The 18,286-nt window shown below is 31.7% G+C and overlaps 1 protein-coding gene across 6 annotated transcripts in view; it reads right to left on the bottom strand.

The window, feature by feature from the left end:
- BRINP3 (BMP/retinoic acid inducible neural specific 3) overlaps positions 1 to 18,286 on the bottom strand; it is a 378,045-nt gene that overhangs the window by 323,780 nt on the left and 35,979 nt on the right. The window contains exon 2 of one of the 6 annotated variants that reach the window (XM_063613752.1): positions 15,185 to 15,209. The exons of the other annotated variants lie outside the window; for them this stretch is intronic. Within the exon in view, the coding sequence (XP_063469822.1) occupies positions 15,185 to 15,209 (25 nt within the window). The remainder of the gene's footprint in view (positions 1 to 15,184; positions 15,210 to 18,286) is intronic. 6 annotated transcript variants of the gene reach the window in all.

Genomic DNA, 18,286 nt, shown 5'->3' with positions numbered 1-18,286 from the left:
TTTTCCTTTCTAACGAAGGAAATGCCTATATTGTATCAATAGTATGCAAAGAAGTAAGTATGATGACATGGCCTGTTTGAAACAGCACACTCTGGGAGGTTAGGAGACTCAGAGAAAGAAAACAGGATACAATTAAAGGGAAGATGAATAAGAGGAAAAATTTAAAGGAAACAAGAGATGCAGCAATAAAATAAAAATCAGATTGAACGCAAACACAAAGAGAACTGACACTTCAAATAGCAAGAGATAAAGGAAAATATTGAAAATCTCAGAATGCAAAAGAAAAGAACAAACTTTAAAATAATGATAGACAATATAGGTGATAGTTTGAAGGTGATATTTTGGAGAACAGAAGAAGGATACGAAACCTATGAACTAAAAGCGTTATATAACAGTTTACATAGATATAAAATAATTGATAAAGTTAGATTTAAAAGACTTAGATGAGTTGAAAAGAGATCTATACTTGTACACTGAAATGATTTAACAATTTCAAAGCAATACTAATTACTTAAAAACTCAGTAGACTGATGCTGGCAAGCACATAGATTTTGTCTCAACATAACCATAGCATACCTCCTAATAAATGAACAGTGTTTTCATATTCTCAATCAATCTCTAGTGGCCAATTTATTTCAACAATGGAGAAAGCTCACAGTATGCTAGAACTAAGAAAGTGCCAATTCACTTGTTTCAAAGAAGTGTGAATTTTTAACTCAAAAAGCATGGCAATTCCTTCTACTACGGGTCTGTATCAACATATTTAACAGGGAAATATTGCATATTATGGAAAATACTTCCATTTCACCCCTTTTACTAGAAACATAATCTGTAAGCCAAATAAAGTAAAATGAAAAGAGGCTTAGCCACGTATAATGTTGCACAACAGCTAAGTTGGCAAAACCTTTGTTTGACCTTAAATAACTATACTTGTTAGAATTATTTCCAAATCAATAACCATTAGACCCAAACAATGTTGATTTGTGTCTTTCTGAAAGGTAAATGGCTTAAACAAAATCATTGCAATAAAATCTTCCTAACAGTATTCATTTCAACAGGAAGCCAATAAATCTCTCATAAAAAGCCAATAAATAATAAAAAGCCCAGCATTTTATTTTTAATCAGCAAAAATTTAAATGCATTGGCATATACAATGTCAGTATTGCAAAAAAAGTTCTGCAATTATATTTTGATATGAATAACATGCTGCTTGAAAAATGAAACATTCATATCTTCAATATTATAATAAAATCTGAGGATTGTAAAAGTTCATATATATCCTTTATTTTGGAAATGTGTAATGAAAAAATACATATCCAAAGCCAGAGTATAATTTCGAAGATTGTTTCTAAGGGAAGAAGTAAAATTTTCCCAGTCTCACCTTTATGTAGACTATATGCAAATACTATGCCATTTTATATGAAACTTGAGCATCTCTGAATTTTGGTATTTGTGGAGTCCTGAAACAAATACCCACAGATAACAAGAGACAACTGTAATCTACACTGTATGTATTATGCCCAGAAAATAATAACACAGATTGAGGGATTCTTACTCAAAATGCTTGGGACCAGAGATATTTCAGATATTGGTGATTTTTGGCTTTAGGAATATTTGCATTATGCTGATTGAGCGTCTCTAATCCAAAAATTCCAAATCCAAAATGCTCCAATGAGCATTTCCTTTGATTGGCATGTTGGCACTCAAACAAACATTTTAGATTATAGAGCATTTGGGATTTCAGATTTTTCAATTAAGATGCTCAATCTGTAGAAGGAAATACAACAAAACTTAAATTTGGTTGTCTCTGGCGTAGGGTTATCAAATTATTATAATTTAAATATTTATACAAAGCCGTGTTCCAAATAATTTTGTTTCTTCATAGTTTTCATTAGTTTACAATTATGCCTATGAATACCAATTAATTAATTAATTAATTAAAAATTAGACAGTTCTGTTATGAGTATTATGATTTTGAATTCTGGATTAACAGAACACTATTTTGTAAGCAAGTTACTTAACTTTCTTTTGTATCTCTTGGGGAGTCTAAATAATACTTATTTGGGAGATTAGTATAAGAATTAAAAGATACAATGAATATAAAATAGCCAGTTCTGCCTGTAACATAAGGGTAATCTCTACAAATGTTGAAATTTTTTAAGGTTAACTCTCTTGTCTTTACACTTCAGGTATGTATTTGTATACTATTCTTTCTAGTGCTAAAGTGTTATACCTTTGACATCAAAGACTTCGTGTATTACATAAAATAAAATTGTCAGATGAGTTTTGAAAACACTTACATTCCTCTAATTTCTATGGGTATGAAAAAGTAGACATATTTATAAATAGCGTATGTAAGATCGTGTTCTCTAATATTTGGTGAGGGTGCTTGTGTCTTTCGATTTTAAATAGAATAAAGATCATGACTCTAACGTCTTATTTAAATAAACTCTTGTGAATTTTAAACTTTCAAAATACTCTGTGTGCACTCACTTAGTATTAAAGTGAGTACTAAATATAGGCCTTATTAAAGAACTGCATGTAAAAATAAAGAAATAAATCATACAGGTAAAATCAATTTTGTACACCCTTTCAACAACAACCACTCTGTGTGAAGCTTATAAAATAGTTGAATGTAAATCACATTTCTGAAACAAGTTTTTATTTGAAATGCACAGGGAAATCTCTTTTTTAAATGATTCACTTGTGACTCACGGCTAAATGTAATAATTATTAATTAATGAGCATGTAAAATATTTGCTAACAACATTTTTTAAAATGAGGGTTTGGGTGGCAAAGAAAAATCCCTTAGAGCCTCAAGAAGGAGTGTAGCCTTCTGACCTATTTAGATGCCTGGTCTTCAGAACAGTACAATAATAAATTGAAGATTTTTATTTTAACTTTTATTTTAAGTTCACCCGACAGGTGCCAGTTTGTAACACAGGTAAACTTTTGTCATGGGGATTTGTTGTACCAATTATTTTATCACCCAGGTATTAAGCCTAGTATGCATTAGGTTTTTTTTTGTTTTTTTATTTTTTATTTTTTTCATTTTCTTCCTCCTCCCATCCTCCATGTTCCAAAAGACCACAGTGTGTGCTCTTCCTCTCTATGTGTCCATGTGTTCTTGTCATTTAGCTCCCAGTTATAAGTGAGAATCTGTGATATTTGGTTTTCTGTTCCTATGTGACTTTGCCAAGGATAATGGCCTCCATCTCCTTTCAGACAATCTCTGCAGTGCCAAGAAGTAAAGAGATTAAGACAAGGCAAGTACTTTTTTTTTCCTCAGTAGGAAAAAACATGAGAATAGTCTTTTGGTTATGAGATATTGGCAATAAAGAGGAAGAGATCGAACTAGAAGGTATGCTTTTCCTGAATAAAAAAACAAAAAACAAGAACAAGAATTTTCATTAGCACGATCTCTAAATTGCATTGTTTTAAGCCATTAAGTTTGTAGTATTTTGTTAACAGCAACAATAGAAAACTAATTTGTCTATTGATACTAAAATATACTATGAATAAAAATTATTTTAGTTTTTATTCAGGAAAAGGATGCCTTCTAGTTCTATCTCTTTTTCTTTATTAACAATACCTCATAATCCCCCCCAAAAAAACTCATATTTTTTTTCTAATGAAAAAAAGGTATTTACCTTGTCTTACTCTCTACCAGTTGACACTACAGAGGTCGTCTGAAATTTCTATCTTGTTTGTATTCATTTAAAACATTGTGCAATCAAGATTCTATCTTTAACACCCACCAAAAAGTGTTTTTTCAATTACTTCCATCGGCTATTTCCCAGTTATTCATTCTTTAATTTAATAAAATGCATATTATTTTGAATGTTTCCAACACAAAGCAATCATAAACATTTGAGATGATACATATCCTACTTACCTTGATTTGATCATTATACATTGTATATATGTATTGAAACATCACATGGTACTCCATAAATATGTACAATTATTATGGGTAAACTAAAATAATACTAATAAAACAAATGCATATTAAACTTATTGCAATAATATTTTCCAAGTAAATTTTTTTGAAATACAATTTAAAGCATTTAATTGGATTCTCAATACATGTTTGTTAAAATCAAAGCTTAAAGGCCTTAGGTTTAAGATCACAAAAATATGTTCAAAATAATGAAGGAAAATGTTGAATACTTGCTATAAATCAGATGCTGCTTTAGCTACTTTACATGTATTCATTCAGTCAACATATATGAAGAAAATATAAGATTTGTGAACTCAGTTCATAATAAAGATACACAAATTTAAACAAGCTGTCATTTTATAAAGCCATTGGAAGCAATATTAAAATTTAGAATGCATATAATTTTTTGTCTTTATAAACACTTGTTCTACAGATATGTCATTGCCTGTGGACAAAGGCATATGTGCAAAGATACTCATTTCAGTGTAGACTGGAAAGAATTTAAATGTATAGCACTAGAAAAATGTTTTTAATAAATTGTGGTTTTTACATACTTTGGAAACTATGCAACCACTACAAAAAATATGGTAAATTTTTGTATAATGAAATCATGGTTTCCCCTAATAAAGAACTGGGAATCAGTGAGTTGAGTTCCAAAATGAAATGAAAACTTACTTTTCAGCAAATACAATTTTGCACTGTTTGTTTGTAGTAGACATATTCATTACTTACTGTAAATATTATTCTAATTGTATCAAGTTATCTAAAGATTTTTAAATTTTAATTACATCTTTCTTTCTTCCTTTTTTTTTTTTTTTTTGTGAAGGAGTCTTGCTCTGTCACCCAGGCTGGAGTGCAACGGGGAGATCTCAGCTCACTGCAACCTCCATCTCCTGGGTTCAAATGATTCTCCTGCCTCAGACTCCCAAGTAGCTGGGATTACAGGAACCTGCCACCCCGCTTGGCTGATTTTTGTATTTTTAGTAGAGACAGTTTCACCATCTTGGCCAGACTGGTCTCGAACTCCCGACATCAAGTCATCTGCCCTGCCCACATTGGCCTCCCAAAGTGCTGGGATTACAAATGTGAGTCAACGCCCAGCCAAAATTTTAATTACGTCTACCTGGTTTTTAAAGGGTTACGTTACTAATATATATATATACTAGTATATATTTTTATAGTCTCTAACATATACTTAAGGAACATAACAAAACAGAATCTTGTTACATGAGATTCTAGAAATATTTTATATCTGTAGATACTTTCTTGACATTTGAAGGTTAGGACATTTCTAAGAAAAACTGGTTCACTTTAACCTACTCTCATCTGTTTTTCCCCATGAAGACGTCAGCATTAATCACAAAATATAAATGTTTACTTCAAATTTGACTTTTACCAGAGGTTAGGTGAATCAGAGAAAAAACATTTTCAAACATTTCAAGTCAGTCAGTTTTGCTCTTCATTAGGCACTTTGCCAGCAGTCAAATTTGAGAGGGAGAGGGAGATAAAGAAAGTGCACAATGTGATTAAAAGAGAAAACCATGACAGAGAGCTAATTGCCAATATTGCTTACAGTTTATGACTTATTCTTAGAAATTAGATAGAACACAGGTTACCAGAAATGAAGGATTAGTCAAGGTGAATTAGCAAAATATAGGAGGGAAAGATTCAATCCTACAATGTGGGGCAATTTTATCTACATTTCTTTTCACTGAAGTAAGATTTATACAAGGGGCTCAGTGTGCCTAAGCCAGATGGTAAAGTCCAGAGTCCCAATTTTGGGCAGAGAAATAATGTAGGCAGAAGGAAGAAGCCAAAGCCTCATAGCTAAATTGCATAATTAAAATATATTTTAGTATTACATGTGAGTTTCTCTTACATAAGCTGTGCAACTTCAATCATTATAAAGGATAATTTCCAATTCTCAAAGACACTCAAAGATCATCAGATTCAAAAGCAGTGATGGCACACTACATTTTCTTCTCAGTGTGAAATGTTGAAAGTATTGACAAAAACCATAATTTAGCTTTATGAAGCAAGGAATCCAACTGCTGTGGTTCTCACTGTTGGAGTCAATCTATAAATTGAAACAGTTCAATCCCAATGTATAATTTATAAGAAATCAAATTAATGGTGCTGTAAACTACTTAAATCTGTTTATCCTGTTCAAATGATAATTGTATAAAGTTTTTTTTTTACTCATCAAGCTTATTGTTGAGTAATATAATGTCTCATAGAAATATAGGATAATGAGATACCATCTCACACCAGTTAGAATGGCCATCATTAAAAAGTCAGGAAACAGGTGCTGGAGAGGATGTGGAGAAATAGGAACACTTTTACACTGTTGGTGGGACTGTAAACTAGTTCAACCAGTGTGGAAGTCAATGTGGCAATTCCTCAGGGATCTAGAACTAGAAATACTATTTGACCCAGCCATCCCATTACTGGGTATATACCCAAAGGACTATAAATCATGCTGCTATAAAGACACATGCACATGTATGTTTATTGCGGCACTATTTACAATAGCAAAGACTTGGAACCACCCCAAATGTCCAACAACGATAGACTGGATTAAGAAAATGTGGCACATATACACCATGGAATACTATGCAACCATAAAAAATGATGAGTTCATGTCCTTTGTAGGGACATGGATGAAACTGGAAATCATCATTCTCAGTAAACTATTGCAAGGACAAAAAACCAAACACTGCATGTTCTCACTCATAGATGGGAATTGAACAATGAGAACACATAGACACAGGAAGGGGAACATCACACTCCCGGGACTGTTGTGGGGTGGGGGGAGGGGGGAGGGATAGCATTAGGAGATACACCTAATGCTAAATGACGAGTTAATGGGTGCAGCACACCAACATGGCACATGGATACATATGTAACAAACCTGCACATTGTGCACATGTACCCTAAAACTTAAAGTACAATAAAAAAAAAATATATAGGATAATGTGGTAATTACTGGAAGGTCTCAGGAAATAGGTAATTTATGACATACTGCGTATTAGCTCTCTAGAAAGAACATTAGTTTGAGGACCATGACTAAAAGCATAGTGCATTTCTGAATTCTCATAACATTAATTTTAATAAAAATAATTCCAGAAATGTAATGAAAATTTGACTAATACATTTAGTATGGCTATTGCTTAATTAATTGATTGTAAATGCATTTGATTTTCTCTATGTGTAGGTCACCCTCAAATATTTGTATGCAAGGTTAAAAGAAAATATCCAGAAATTTTATTTTGTACGTGTTCTTGTTTATTTTAATTGTTTTTAAAATTTATTTTTATGTATCTATATTTTTAGACGGAGATTCTCTCTGCCGCCCAGGCCGGAGTGCAGTGGCACAATCTCAGCTCACTGCAAACTTCATCCCTGGGTGAAGCTGTTCTCCTGCCTCATCCTCCCTAGTAGCTGGGATTACAGGTGTGCACTACCATGCCCAGATAATTTTTGTATTTTTAGTAGAGATGGGGTTTTACCATGTTGGCCAGGCTGGTCTCAAACTCCTGACCTCAAGTGATCTGCCAGCCTCGGCCTCTCAAAGTGCTGGGATTACAGGTGTGAGCCTGGCCTTGTTTATTTTAAAATAATCATATTAATAAATTATTAAACTGAAAAAGGTGAAGATTTCACTTTAAATGAAAAAATCGCTGGGGAAAATGAACACACACATGCTCAGAAACCGTAGAAGTAAACCACAGTTTTTTGAAGAGAATTTTCCGCTGTCACTGTATTTGTTTTTCTGCCAGATAATGCAAATGATATAAATACGAATCTGCAATATGATGCATTTTATTCTAAAATGTTATGTTGTTCAAAAGCTTATCTCTAATGCTGAAATAATTCATAAGAAAAAATTGTTTCTAAACTTATGACCTCTAATATACATTTATTTCACTCCAAAATAAGAACCAAATAATGCTATTAAGAGGACTGTACTAAAGGTACTAGGAGAACACCATAACAAACATGTTCGTATATACACACAAATAGGAAAAAAGGTGCATTAGAAATAAACAAAACCGCAAAAAACAAATATGTAAATCCCTGATCATTTTTTTATAAAACATAATCTTTCTATCCATACTTTACTACTGCCTTCATTCACATGAGTCAAATTATGGCCCACTAAATATAGCTTTCTTACCTAAAAAATAGAAATTGCATTTTCAACACAACAGTGCAGTCATTAAATTCTACTCCAATTAAAAACAATGCAATTTCTTGTTGCCATTTAGAAGTATATTTCTTCTATTCCCAAAATAAGTTAGTTTAAAGGCCATAACATGCAGCTGGCAACTTATTTGTTCAAAATTTTCCACTCACCCTTGAGCCATTAAAGAATGGTGATGCTCAGAGGCCATATCACACAATACAAAAGTGAAATCCATGATTTTAAATTATTAAGCTTTAACCAACTACCCATCTGAAATTTCCATCCTCTAAGGCACCATGTGTGTTTTAGTGTCTGTAATTTCAGAATAAAAGAACTTGGCATTTCGGGGCTGATACTTTTTGAACAAGGTAAGAACTCTGTGCTTTTGCCTATCGTTCTACTGCCACGGTAAGACGTGGGACTGAATTAAAGTTTCCGAGTCTACAGGACTAAATAGAGGCATGATCCTGTTTTCATATTTCTCAGCTGAAAACTAATTTAATCCGTCTGTGGAAATTCATGCATTTGCCATTAGAACAAACAAAAGAATGGATCTGGTACAGTTCAGGATTAACCATCCAGAAGCTGAAATTTACCTAAGTTTCACACTTAATGGTCATATATGTTATTTGGGACTGTAGCAAAAGATTAGTTGTCTGTATTAATCAATTATAAACATAGTCTATATTTGCTTTTAATTTTTATGAAAAATACATAGTTTATAAGACGTTTCATAAACATATATCAATTATAATGTTAAATTTATTAAAAAGTAATAGAGACCAAAAAAATCTATTTTAGAATACATTGTTTTGTTAACCTAGTTATCATTAATGAACTCAGCAGTTCAGAATATTGTTCCAAATTAGAACTAAAGAAGGTGGAAGTTTTTAGTTTTGTTCTACGGACCCCATCCACATCTTCACCTACTTTTCACAGACCACTGCAAATTTTACAGCTGCTATCTTCTTTCTGCTATTATTTGCTCTGTAATCCATTCTCTTCAGACTGCCAAGGAACATTTTAAGAAGTATATCAGATTAATCAATTATACTCTGATTATAAACTTTCAATGATCTCCTACTGCATTTGGAATAATACCTGAACTTAAATGTGGCATTGAAAGCCTCTACGATCTACTTTCTGGGTTCTTATTAACCTCATCTAAGATTAACACCCTCTAACATCATGTTCCTTGTCTTCCAAGTCCTTTTTCTGATGAGTGATTCTGCTATTTTCTTTGCCTGGAATGTATTTTCTTCCCTTTCAGCATTTATATGGCCCAAACTCATATTCCAGGCCTCAGTTCAGCATCACCTTTTCAGAAATACCATCTCTTACTATAACCCTTCCCAGACCCATTTCTATTCCTATTACTTCCCTTCTCTGTTTTCCCCTTTCAGTTCTCCTTATTCCCCTAGCAGCGATGGTCACAATCTGAAATTATTATGCTATCTACCTATCTACCTCGTTCCATTGTCTTCTGAACTGCAATTTTCTGAAAAGTAGATATCAATCTTCTAATTGCTCCTTCATATACTTTTTAATTTTTGTTAACAATATAAAGGCTATAAGTTTTGGTCATGCTAATTAACATGTTAAATTTTTGCCACTTATAAAGGTGAGAAAAAGATGTGTGTGCTGTAAGAAGTTGAATTATATGTGTTCTTGAGCATTTCTTGTCTACTAAAATATGAGCTACAGAAAGTTCTCTATTATCCCCACCCCAGTTTTCTATGAAATTAGTTACCTTGGCTAAAAATTATAACTAATATGAGTAGTAAAGACTACACTAGGAGTAATATTGTCAGAGTAAAATAACCATGTCTTTTTGTTTTACCAGCAAACATTAATTTCACCTAAAGAAATGGTTATTTGTTTATTTATTTATATTTATTTATTTATTTATTTTGAGATGAAGTCTTGTTCTGTCACCCAGGCTGAAGTGCAGTGGCCAGATCTCGGCTCACTGCAGCCTCCGCCTCCTGGATTCTGCCTCACCAGACTCTGGAATAGCTGGGATTACAGGTGCTTGCCACCACGCCTGGCTAATTTTTGTATTTTTAGTAAACACAAGGTTTCACCATCTTGGCCAGGCTGGTCTCGAACTCCTGACCTCGGGTGATCCACCCACCTTGGCTTCCTAAGGTGCTAAGATTACAGGCATGACCCACCATTCCTGGCCCAAAGTAATGGTTCTTTAGGTTTCTTTGTTGTTCTTTTTCAAGTTTTTTTGTTGATCTTTTTTACCATGAGACTTTTTTACTTTCTCAGGACTTATTGAGGATCCCAAAGAGCTTCTGTCTATTTAGGTTATAATGATAGGCATTATACTATAGACATTAAAACTGAGAAATTTAAAAATATATATATTTATTGTTTCTCTTAAATATAGAAAAAGGAATGCATTTCATATTAATGTAAATAACCTCTTACTATTATTATAAAATTAGTTTGACCTTTCAGAAGCCCCAAGATTTGTCCTACAGTAAAGTATCAGTCCAGAATATGAACAAGCACCATGAAGATAAAAACTTCAAAAATCAATTTTATTTGCCTTGATTTATAATACCCAAGCCTGAAAAACTATGAACGTGTTAAATATTTGCAAAGTTTGTTCAATTTTATGGGCTTCCTTCCATGCTATACTAAATAATGCCTTTGCCCCTAATGTAAAAATTCTAAATCTTTTGTTTAATCTGCCTAGATAGCAGAGATTTGGTGACTTAACAGTATAGTGTTCTGTGCTCTATGAAGACTTCATGCTGCTTCATGATGTCCTTGATTATTTTAGATGGAGAAAATAGAAAAAAAAAGTGTAGTTTGTTTAACTTCTTTTTGGAATGGTTTTATTATTTGCATGCAACAAAAACAAATGTCCTGATCAATGAAATTGTTCCTATTATGAAACTGCATCAGTCCTCTCACATTTGAAAGTTATCAATAATGCATTAACACAGCCATTTTAAATCTCTATCCTCTACAAATATTGTTTTATTCGATGCTTGCCTGAAAAAGGTATATAAACCACCAGCCAGAATGTGTGGAATAAGATTGAGCTAGATACTTCAAACTTTTGACACTTTAAAAAATAGACATTTAGCTAAGAGGTTTGTGAATAGATATCACTTAGACAACTTTCAGATTATATCACTGAACTGTGTCAGGATTTCCAGAACTCATTTTTTTTTTGAGGCAGAGAGCGCTTCTTGAGATTGATAACACAAGATCGAGCAGACCAAAAAATAATTATATAGGAATAAGTGAACAAATTAGGAAAATGTTATTATGGTTAGTTGGTTAGAATTATTGTTTGTTTTATATTAAAGTTTAATCTTCTAGATAAACTATTTAACCCACAACAATGTCATGATGTATGTTTTTGTAAACTAAAATGTAACATTTTTAAATGACATCTAATTCTCACTGGCACCCCAGGATTCAAAATCTGTTGCTGTCTCTACTTTTCACAGCAAGAAACTTATTTGTATGGGTAAATAAAAACTTGTCCTCCTTCTTCCCAGGATTTAGTTCAAAATCAATTGTACAACCAAAACCTTACCTGGGGTATCATACTTGTAGCACGACAAGTTTATTGTTAGAGAAATGAGAAACATGGCATAATCTAAGCACATCTACCCTGGTTGTATTATTTTATGGAGGTTGCACTTCCCATAGCCTTTGAGCTTTTCACAACCCCGTGAATTTTAGGTAACTGATAAAATGCAAATGATTTTGTCCATAGACAAAATAGATTTTGTAAGGTAGGGAGAGGATCATTTTTTTTCCCCATGATGGAGTAAATTAGTTACCTATCTGTTTGTGAATTCACTTCAGTATTCCTGATTGAATTATCCTTCGATCCAGTTATAATATTGGTTCCACACCAATGAGTTAAATAAAATTTTGCCCTGCTTATTTCATATTTCTAGGAAAGTCATAATTATAACCTATTTTTAAAATTATATTTTAACATATGCATGAATATGAGGACATCATTTGGCCTAGTTAGATATAGACAAATGAGAATTAAAGGACGATTGAATCAGAAGCATATTTTTTGTTGTTGTTCTTTTCTGATTTTATGTGGATTAACCAAAGGTCAAAGAGGGAGCAATTAGTGTAATGAACCAAATCTTATAGGTGGACAACGCCAGAGCCAAGGATCTTAAAATATATGTGATCAACAATCTTAGAAAAGGACAATAATCCCATGACCTTCTTAGATATAAATCACCCATACCTATGGGACAAACTTATTCAAGCTAAATTATAAGATCCAAAAAAAGAGTGAAAGGAGATCCAAATTTGCATCTCTTATCATTTTTGAATTATAAATAGCAAATATGTGGGACATATAACGGTGCATTATGATCATTTTTTAAAAAATGATCGTACATAAAATGTCTGTTTTTAAATAAAATTATCTGAATAATTCATCTCATACAATAAAACAAATAATTAAATGTAGGAAATATGCCTGGTTGAAAATCATATCAAGCAAATAGAATCATGAGACTCAGTTGGCTCAATTGACCATAGCTGAAAATAAGCAGATAAGTTAATCTGAACTACAGACACTGGGTGCCATCTGGTGGAAGCTCTTATTGTGTCATTATTGTATTTATTGAGCATATGTTATGCACATGGGTTTGTGCTACATCCTGAAACTATAATAATGAACAAGATACTATATTTACTCTCAACAAACATACAGCCTTGGGTAATACTATCGGATACATAAACAATTACAATATAAGTTACAAAAGTTTTACAATATCTGCCCATTTTATGAAGGCAAATATTCACCTGAGTATTGCTCAAAGCAATCTGTATAATCAATATTGTTTAAACTGGCTCCTTCTTTAAATGGTGGTTTTTATATTACCACATTTTCATTAAAAAGTAAATGACTTCATTGGATTTTTTCAGCAAAAAATCAAAATATGAAATATTTTGAAATTTTACATGTGAAAATACCTGGTTTCTAGTTCTCGTATCCACCAAATAGATACAAGACCTTGGACAATTTATTTAATTTTTGGGCTTTTGTCCATTTCCAACAAAACCACAGAGTTGTGAGACACAAATAATCTCCATGCAAACAACCTACTGTCTACATTAACATCTTAATCAACATAACTTTATCATTCCAGGAAATTCTTGCCTAGGAAGGTAAGTTTCAAATAACTTCACTTATTATTCCAGGATCTTCCTGATAGACTTATAGACTCTTCAATAGAAAGCATCATCAAACAATGGCTTATTTCCAGTACTTTTAGAACCCCTCGCCTCAAAATCCTTCTTTTGCTCTGTCCAGTAATGCTAAACTATCATATCCAGGGTCCTTATCTAATCCTAATGAAGTCTTACACTGCCCACATTAATAAATCCTCTTAAAAAATCATAAAACCTCAATTAATGTTTCAATTTTCCCTTCTCCCCTCTGCCCTACTACTAAAGTCTCTATTATGGTAATACACTCACGTGCAGTGCTAAGAATAAAATCAGCTTTGTCTTATCAACAGATTGTCTTGATGTGATTTGGAAAAGTAAATATTCAACAATTTCATTATTTGTTTAAGTAATTTTTATGCTTATCTTTGAAAATGTTTAATGACTTCTTAGTATATAATTTAACTGTTTAAAAAATACATGGAAATGCAATTAATCCATTTACTTTTATATTAATAGACTTGTGAACTATATAACATATTGTAGAGGAGTTAAGGAGTTAATATTTCAAAAGATAATGTTCTATGGGATTTTGTTACAAATTTTTCCTTATAATTTATATAGTATAATTACAAAAGTAATTCTAAAACAAATATCAGTGGATTATATTTATGTATAGGTAATTTGAAAAATTATAACTTCACTCCTCAAGATCTCACAATAAAATCAAAACTGTAAAATAAAAAGATTCCAAGTTAATAATCTCTAAAATATCTTCCCATATAGGGAATAATGAATAAAGAGGAAATGAAGAGTATTTCAACTGAAATTGGATAAAATATTTTCCCATCGCAAAAGTTACTATAGAATCATTCTTTAGTCATTGTACAATATTAAATGTAACCTTTAGCTGCTTTGACAAAAATTATAAAAATTCCTAAAATATTTTTATAATTAAAAACTATAAAAATAACTAAAATATTATACAAAATAATCTCAAATATTATTTTTAGGTTTATATTTATTTATTTAGATATAAAATAACACTATCAACAGTTTTTCTCTCTTCTCTATCTCTCATCACTTCTCAAAATGTATGTAAAATAGGATAATATAATGGTCACAAAATTAACAAAATTTTGAAAATTGCATTTTCAAAAAAATTAACCTCCTGACTCTGACTTTGGGGAAACTTATACTGTAGCTATAAAAAGCCATCATGAAGCTTGATTTGTAGCTTATGCTGACTTTGAGGATGTTTTATATGAAATACATAAGCACCTTAATATTAAAGCCACTGGATAATTTTCACAAAGGTTCCCCCTTTACAAAATGTTGATATATACTAAATTTAATTCCATAGTAATTAGTGAATGGAATGTTAGTTTGAGATATGTGCTGTGTCAAGCAAAAATGCAAAGGTGAACAGAGAGTTACCCTTGACAATAAGGAGAAAGGCACTAACCAAGGAAGAGTAAATGTTCCCCCTCAAGATGCCATAACAGTGACACACTACCAGTTATCAATGTAGGTTAAGTGACAGGAAGAGTAAAGGATAGGTTAATATCACCTCTATTGTGGAAGTTACTTGTTCTCCTTCACAGGATTCAATCTCAGACCCCAGAAAGATATTCCACTAGTATTTTCAGGCCTCTCTATTTTCATTTTTGTCCCCAGTTGCCTATGACAGAGTAGAAATTAAAGAGCTCTTTTCTGATTTAAGTTTATTCTTTCTACCTACTCTATCTAATGATGTCATTTTCAGAGTTTTGTGTCTATGTGGGAGATGACCCAAAAGGGGAGAAGGTGTAGGTGAGTACGTTTCTTCCCTTTTGACTCTGATACAATGCAGGCCAACAGACATAAAAATAAATGTAACTTACCCTGCACTCTTATCTTCCACTCTTCCTAGGAGAGAAAAAAGTGTTGCTCATAAGTAGGCATAATGTTCATATGAATAGTAGAATAAAGGGAAAATGAAGAGTATTTCAACTGAAACTGGATATAGTAATTAATGAATTAATTAATATAATGTGTTTTTTATATAACCTCAGTGCCTTACTTTGGTTTGCATCTCCAGTTTTAATTTTGAAGTGTTAAATAACAAAAGCATGGCATAAGACTATATTACATTTAACCAAATAAGTCATGTCTTTAAAAACCAGATCAAAATTTTACTCCAAGGCAGAAGAAATAGCATCTAATTCCAAACTTTTGTAAGAAGGTCTGTAAGAGTACGTGTGTGTGTATGTGTATGGGGGTTTGAATGAATTAATGGTAGAAAGATGTTGAGTGAGCGGTGTGGTGATCTAATTAAGGGGCATGACTGGGGCCAGAAGTAGAAGACAGATAACCTAACGCATAAACAGTAAAGCTGAAACTGTGAACAGTGCCAAGGAAGAGAATGCATTGTGAACTTAATTCTTAACAGATGCCAGAAAAAGAAGTGGAAAATTTGAGTTTTTAAGTAATGTTATATTAACCTCTTATAATGTCAATAATAAATTTTCTTTCCTATAATAAAGCATTCATAAACAATGACAAAAACAGGACCCAAGCCATAAGTTCCCATGTCATGGGCAAGTTTTTTAATTGTCATTTTGATTGTTTTGATTTGACTGAAAGGGAAGAACTAGTCATAGTGCATTAGTTTTCACAGAACAATACTTTGAATAACCACTTTGATATAAGATATGCTAACATAACAGACAGTATTTCTTCCAGTAGTTACCAAAAATCAGATTTTGAGAAAGGTATAATGTAGTATAACATGTATTCACTGATTGTATAAAGTTCGATTATAGGAAACAGCTATTTGTAATTTTTGTAAAATAAAGGAAAATCCATTCATATGATTTGCTAAAAATATAATCTATGGGAATCCAACAATGGAAATTTCTTTACCATCTGATATGTTTTATTCATGTCTCTTGCATTATTTAAATCATTTCTCTTTTTAAAAGCAAATAGGACTTATCTTGAAAAAAATTACACATGAATTTTAGAAATTTGAAAAATTTGGTATCTTTATGTTAAGCCACAGTGGTCATTTAGTATAATTATGTAAATCACAAAACTATACTCAAAACAATTTAAGTATTGACCTTAAAGAAATAAAACCTGTAGTCAGTTCTACGGCATATTTAGAAACTTTTAATTTCTATATACAGTGATGTTGTCCTACATATCAACATTATCAAATAGATTATGTCAGAAAGGTGACCAGTAAAACTTAATTATAATGGAATGTCATAGTGAGAAATAAACTTAGAGAATTCCCTGTCACCTTCATTTACTAGATGAGGACTCAAAGACACAGAGGGCTGATAAAATTTTATACATTTGTACAAAGAGTAAATGGTCGATAAAAGCATGAAACCTCAGTTCTACAATGTCAACTTATCTCTCTATCCAACTGTGTGTTGTCTTCACCTCTCCAGTCCAAATGAGCTGGATTAAACTGACATAATACAAAAATAAATAATTTAACTTAAAAGTCAATTAGAAAATAAAAGACTGAAAAACTTATCAATGAAGTATGAGGACTACAAAGTCACAACCTAAGTAAACATGTGCAAAGTACTGATGAGAAAACAATTCTAATAAAAAACTGAAATCTTTCAGAACACAATTTTAATATACAAAAAAGAAAAGGAGGGTCCTAGATTGTATTTTTATAGGCTTAAAAAGTTAGATTAAAAGAAAAAAACAAATAGTGAAATTCACTTATTTTCTCCTTAGATGGGACTGCTAAGCTAATAGAGCAAGAAGATCAGTCAGCATTCTGTAAAATACTTGAATGTTATGGCAACATTTAATTTGGTCAAATATAATATCCTAATAGAGAAGCTAGAAAAAAAAAAACCTAGAAATTCATACAGATCCACAGTGCTGTATCTGAAGCCCCTGAAGTCAAATGTGCTTCAGAGTTCAGAGTTTTCCATATTTTAGAGGGAAATGAGGAACATACAGTGTATGTTATGCAATATTTTCAATGGAATGTAAGACAGTAACATATAATCAAATACATCAGCATCCTTGCAATAAAAGGTGAATATCTGCATTCAATACAAAAATAAAAACTGTATCTCACATCTGTCCAAATCAGGGAAGGTTTCAAAGCAAAATGTGCTAAAAGAAATGGTTCAATTTCAAAGCTTTGGAATTTAGCAATTTCCATAAAGGGCTTTGAACCTATACAAAAAGTTGAAATTTATCTAATTATTGGAGAGTTTCTCATTATTTAATTGAGGATACATTTTTTATTATTATTCTGCTAAGATATTTGTCAGTGATACAAATGAATACATAGGAGCTATTCCTTTCAAATGTGCATATTTGGAATAAACCAGTATGTTTGCGTATAATTTTCAAGAAAAGAAAATTCTTGACAGATTTCTCAAATGGGTCAAGTTTTTTTTTATTATTTTTAATGAGATATGGACACATGCAATGCTCTCAAGAGTAGGAGAATCTAGTTCTCCCTAATAGTACTTCAATAAAAGAGAACAGTAATGTGAAGTCTGAGTGTTATCATTGGATTAAACATTGAAGAGATAGAATTGGGATAGGATTAGAAAGTACACCCTGGAATGTACTTTGTTCCCAGTAATTTGAAACATTTAAAGAATGATTAGATGATCACTTGACAGTTATGCTATAAATGGGAATTAGATAGCATGAGGTAAACATCATTACTTTGAGTAGATAAATTTTAATGTCATTTTCAATCTTTAGAATCTTTTGTTTGATTTGGGGAAAAAAAACCCTAAATCCTGAAACGATCACTGCAAAAAAGGATTATAGTCTGTTGCTTTTTTAATTGATAAACATGGAAATGTATTCCAATGACTGTTAAACTTACTGTTGTATTTTAAAAATTTACTTTCATATAATGGTTAAGTTTTGAAAGATTACATTTCGTGAGAAAATACTTTATGACTTTTAATCAGGTATGTTTATTTAAATCTAATTTTCTATTCTGT

This window comes from Symphalangus syndactylus, chromosome 19 (assembly GCF_028878055.3).
Source record: "Symphalangus syndactylus isolate Jambi chromosome 19, NHGRI_mSymSyn1-v2.1_pri, whole genome shotgun sequence".
Classification (NCBI taxonomy): Eukaryota; Metazoa; Chordata; class Mammalia; order Primates; family Hylobatidae; genus Symphalangus; species Symphalangus syndactylus.
Note: the sequence above shows the minus strand (reverse complement) of the source record. Positions and strands in the feature narration are given on the sequence as shown.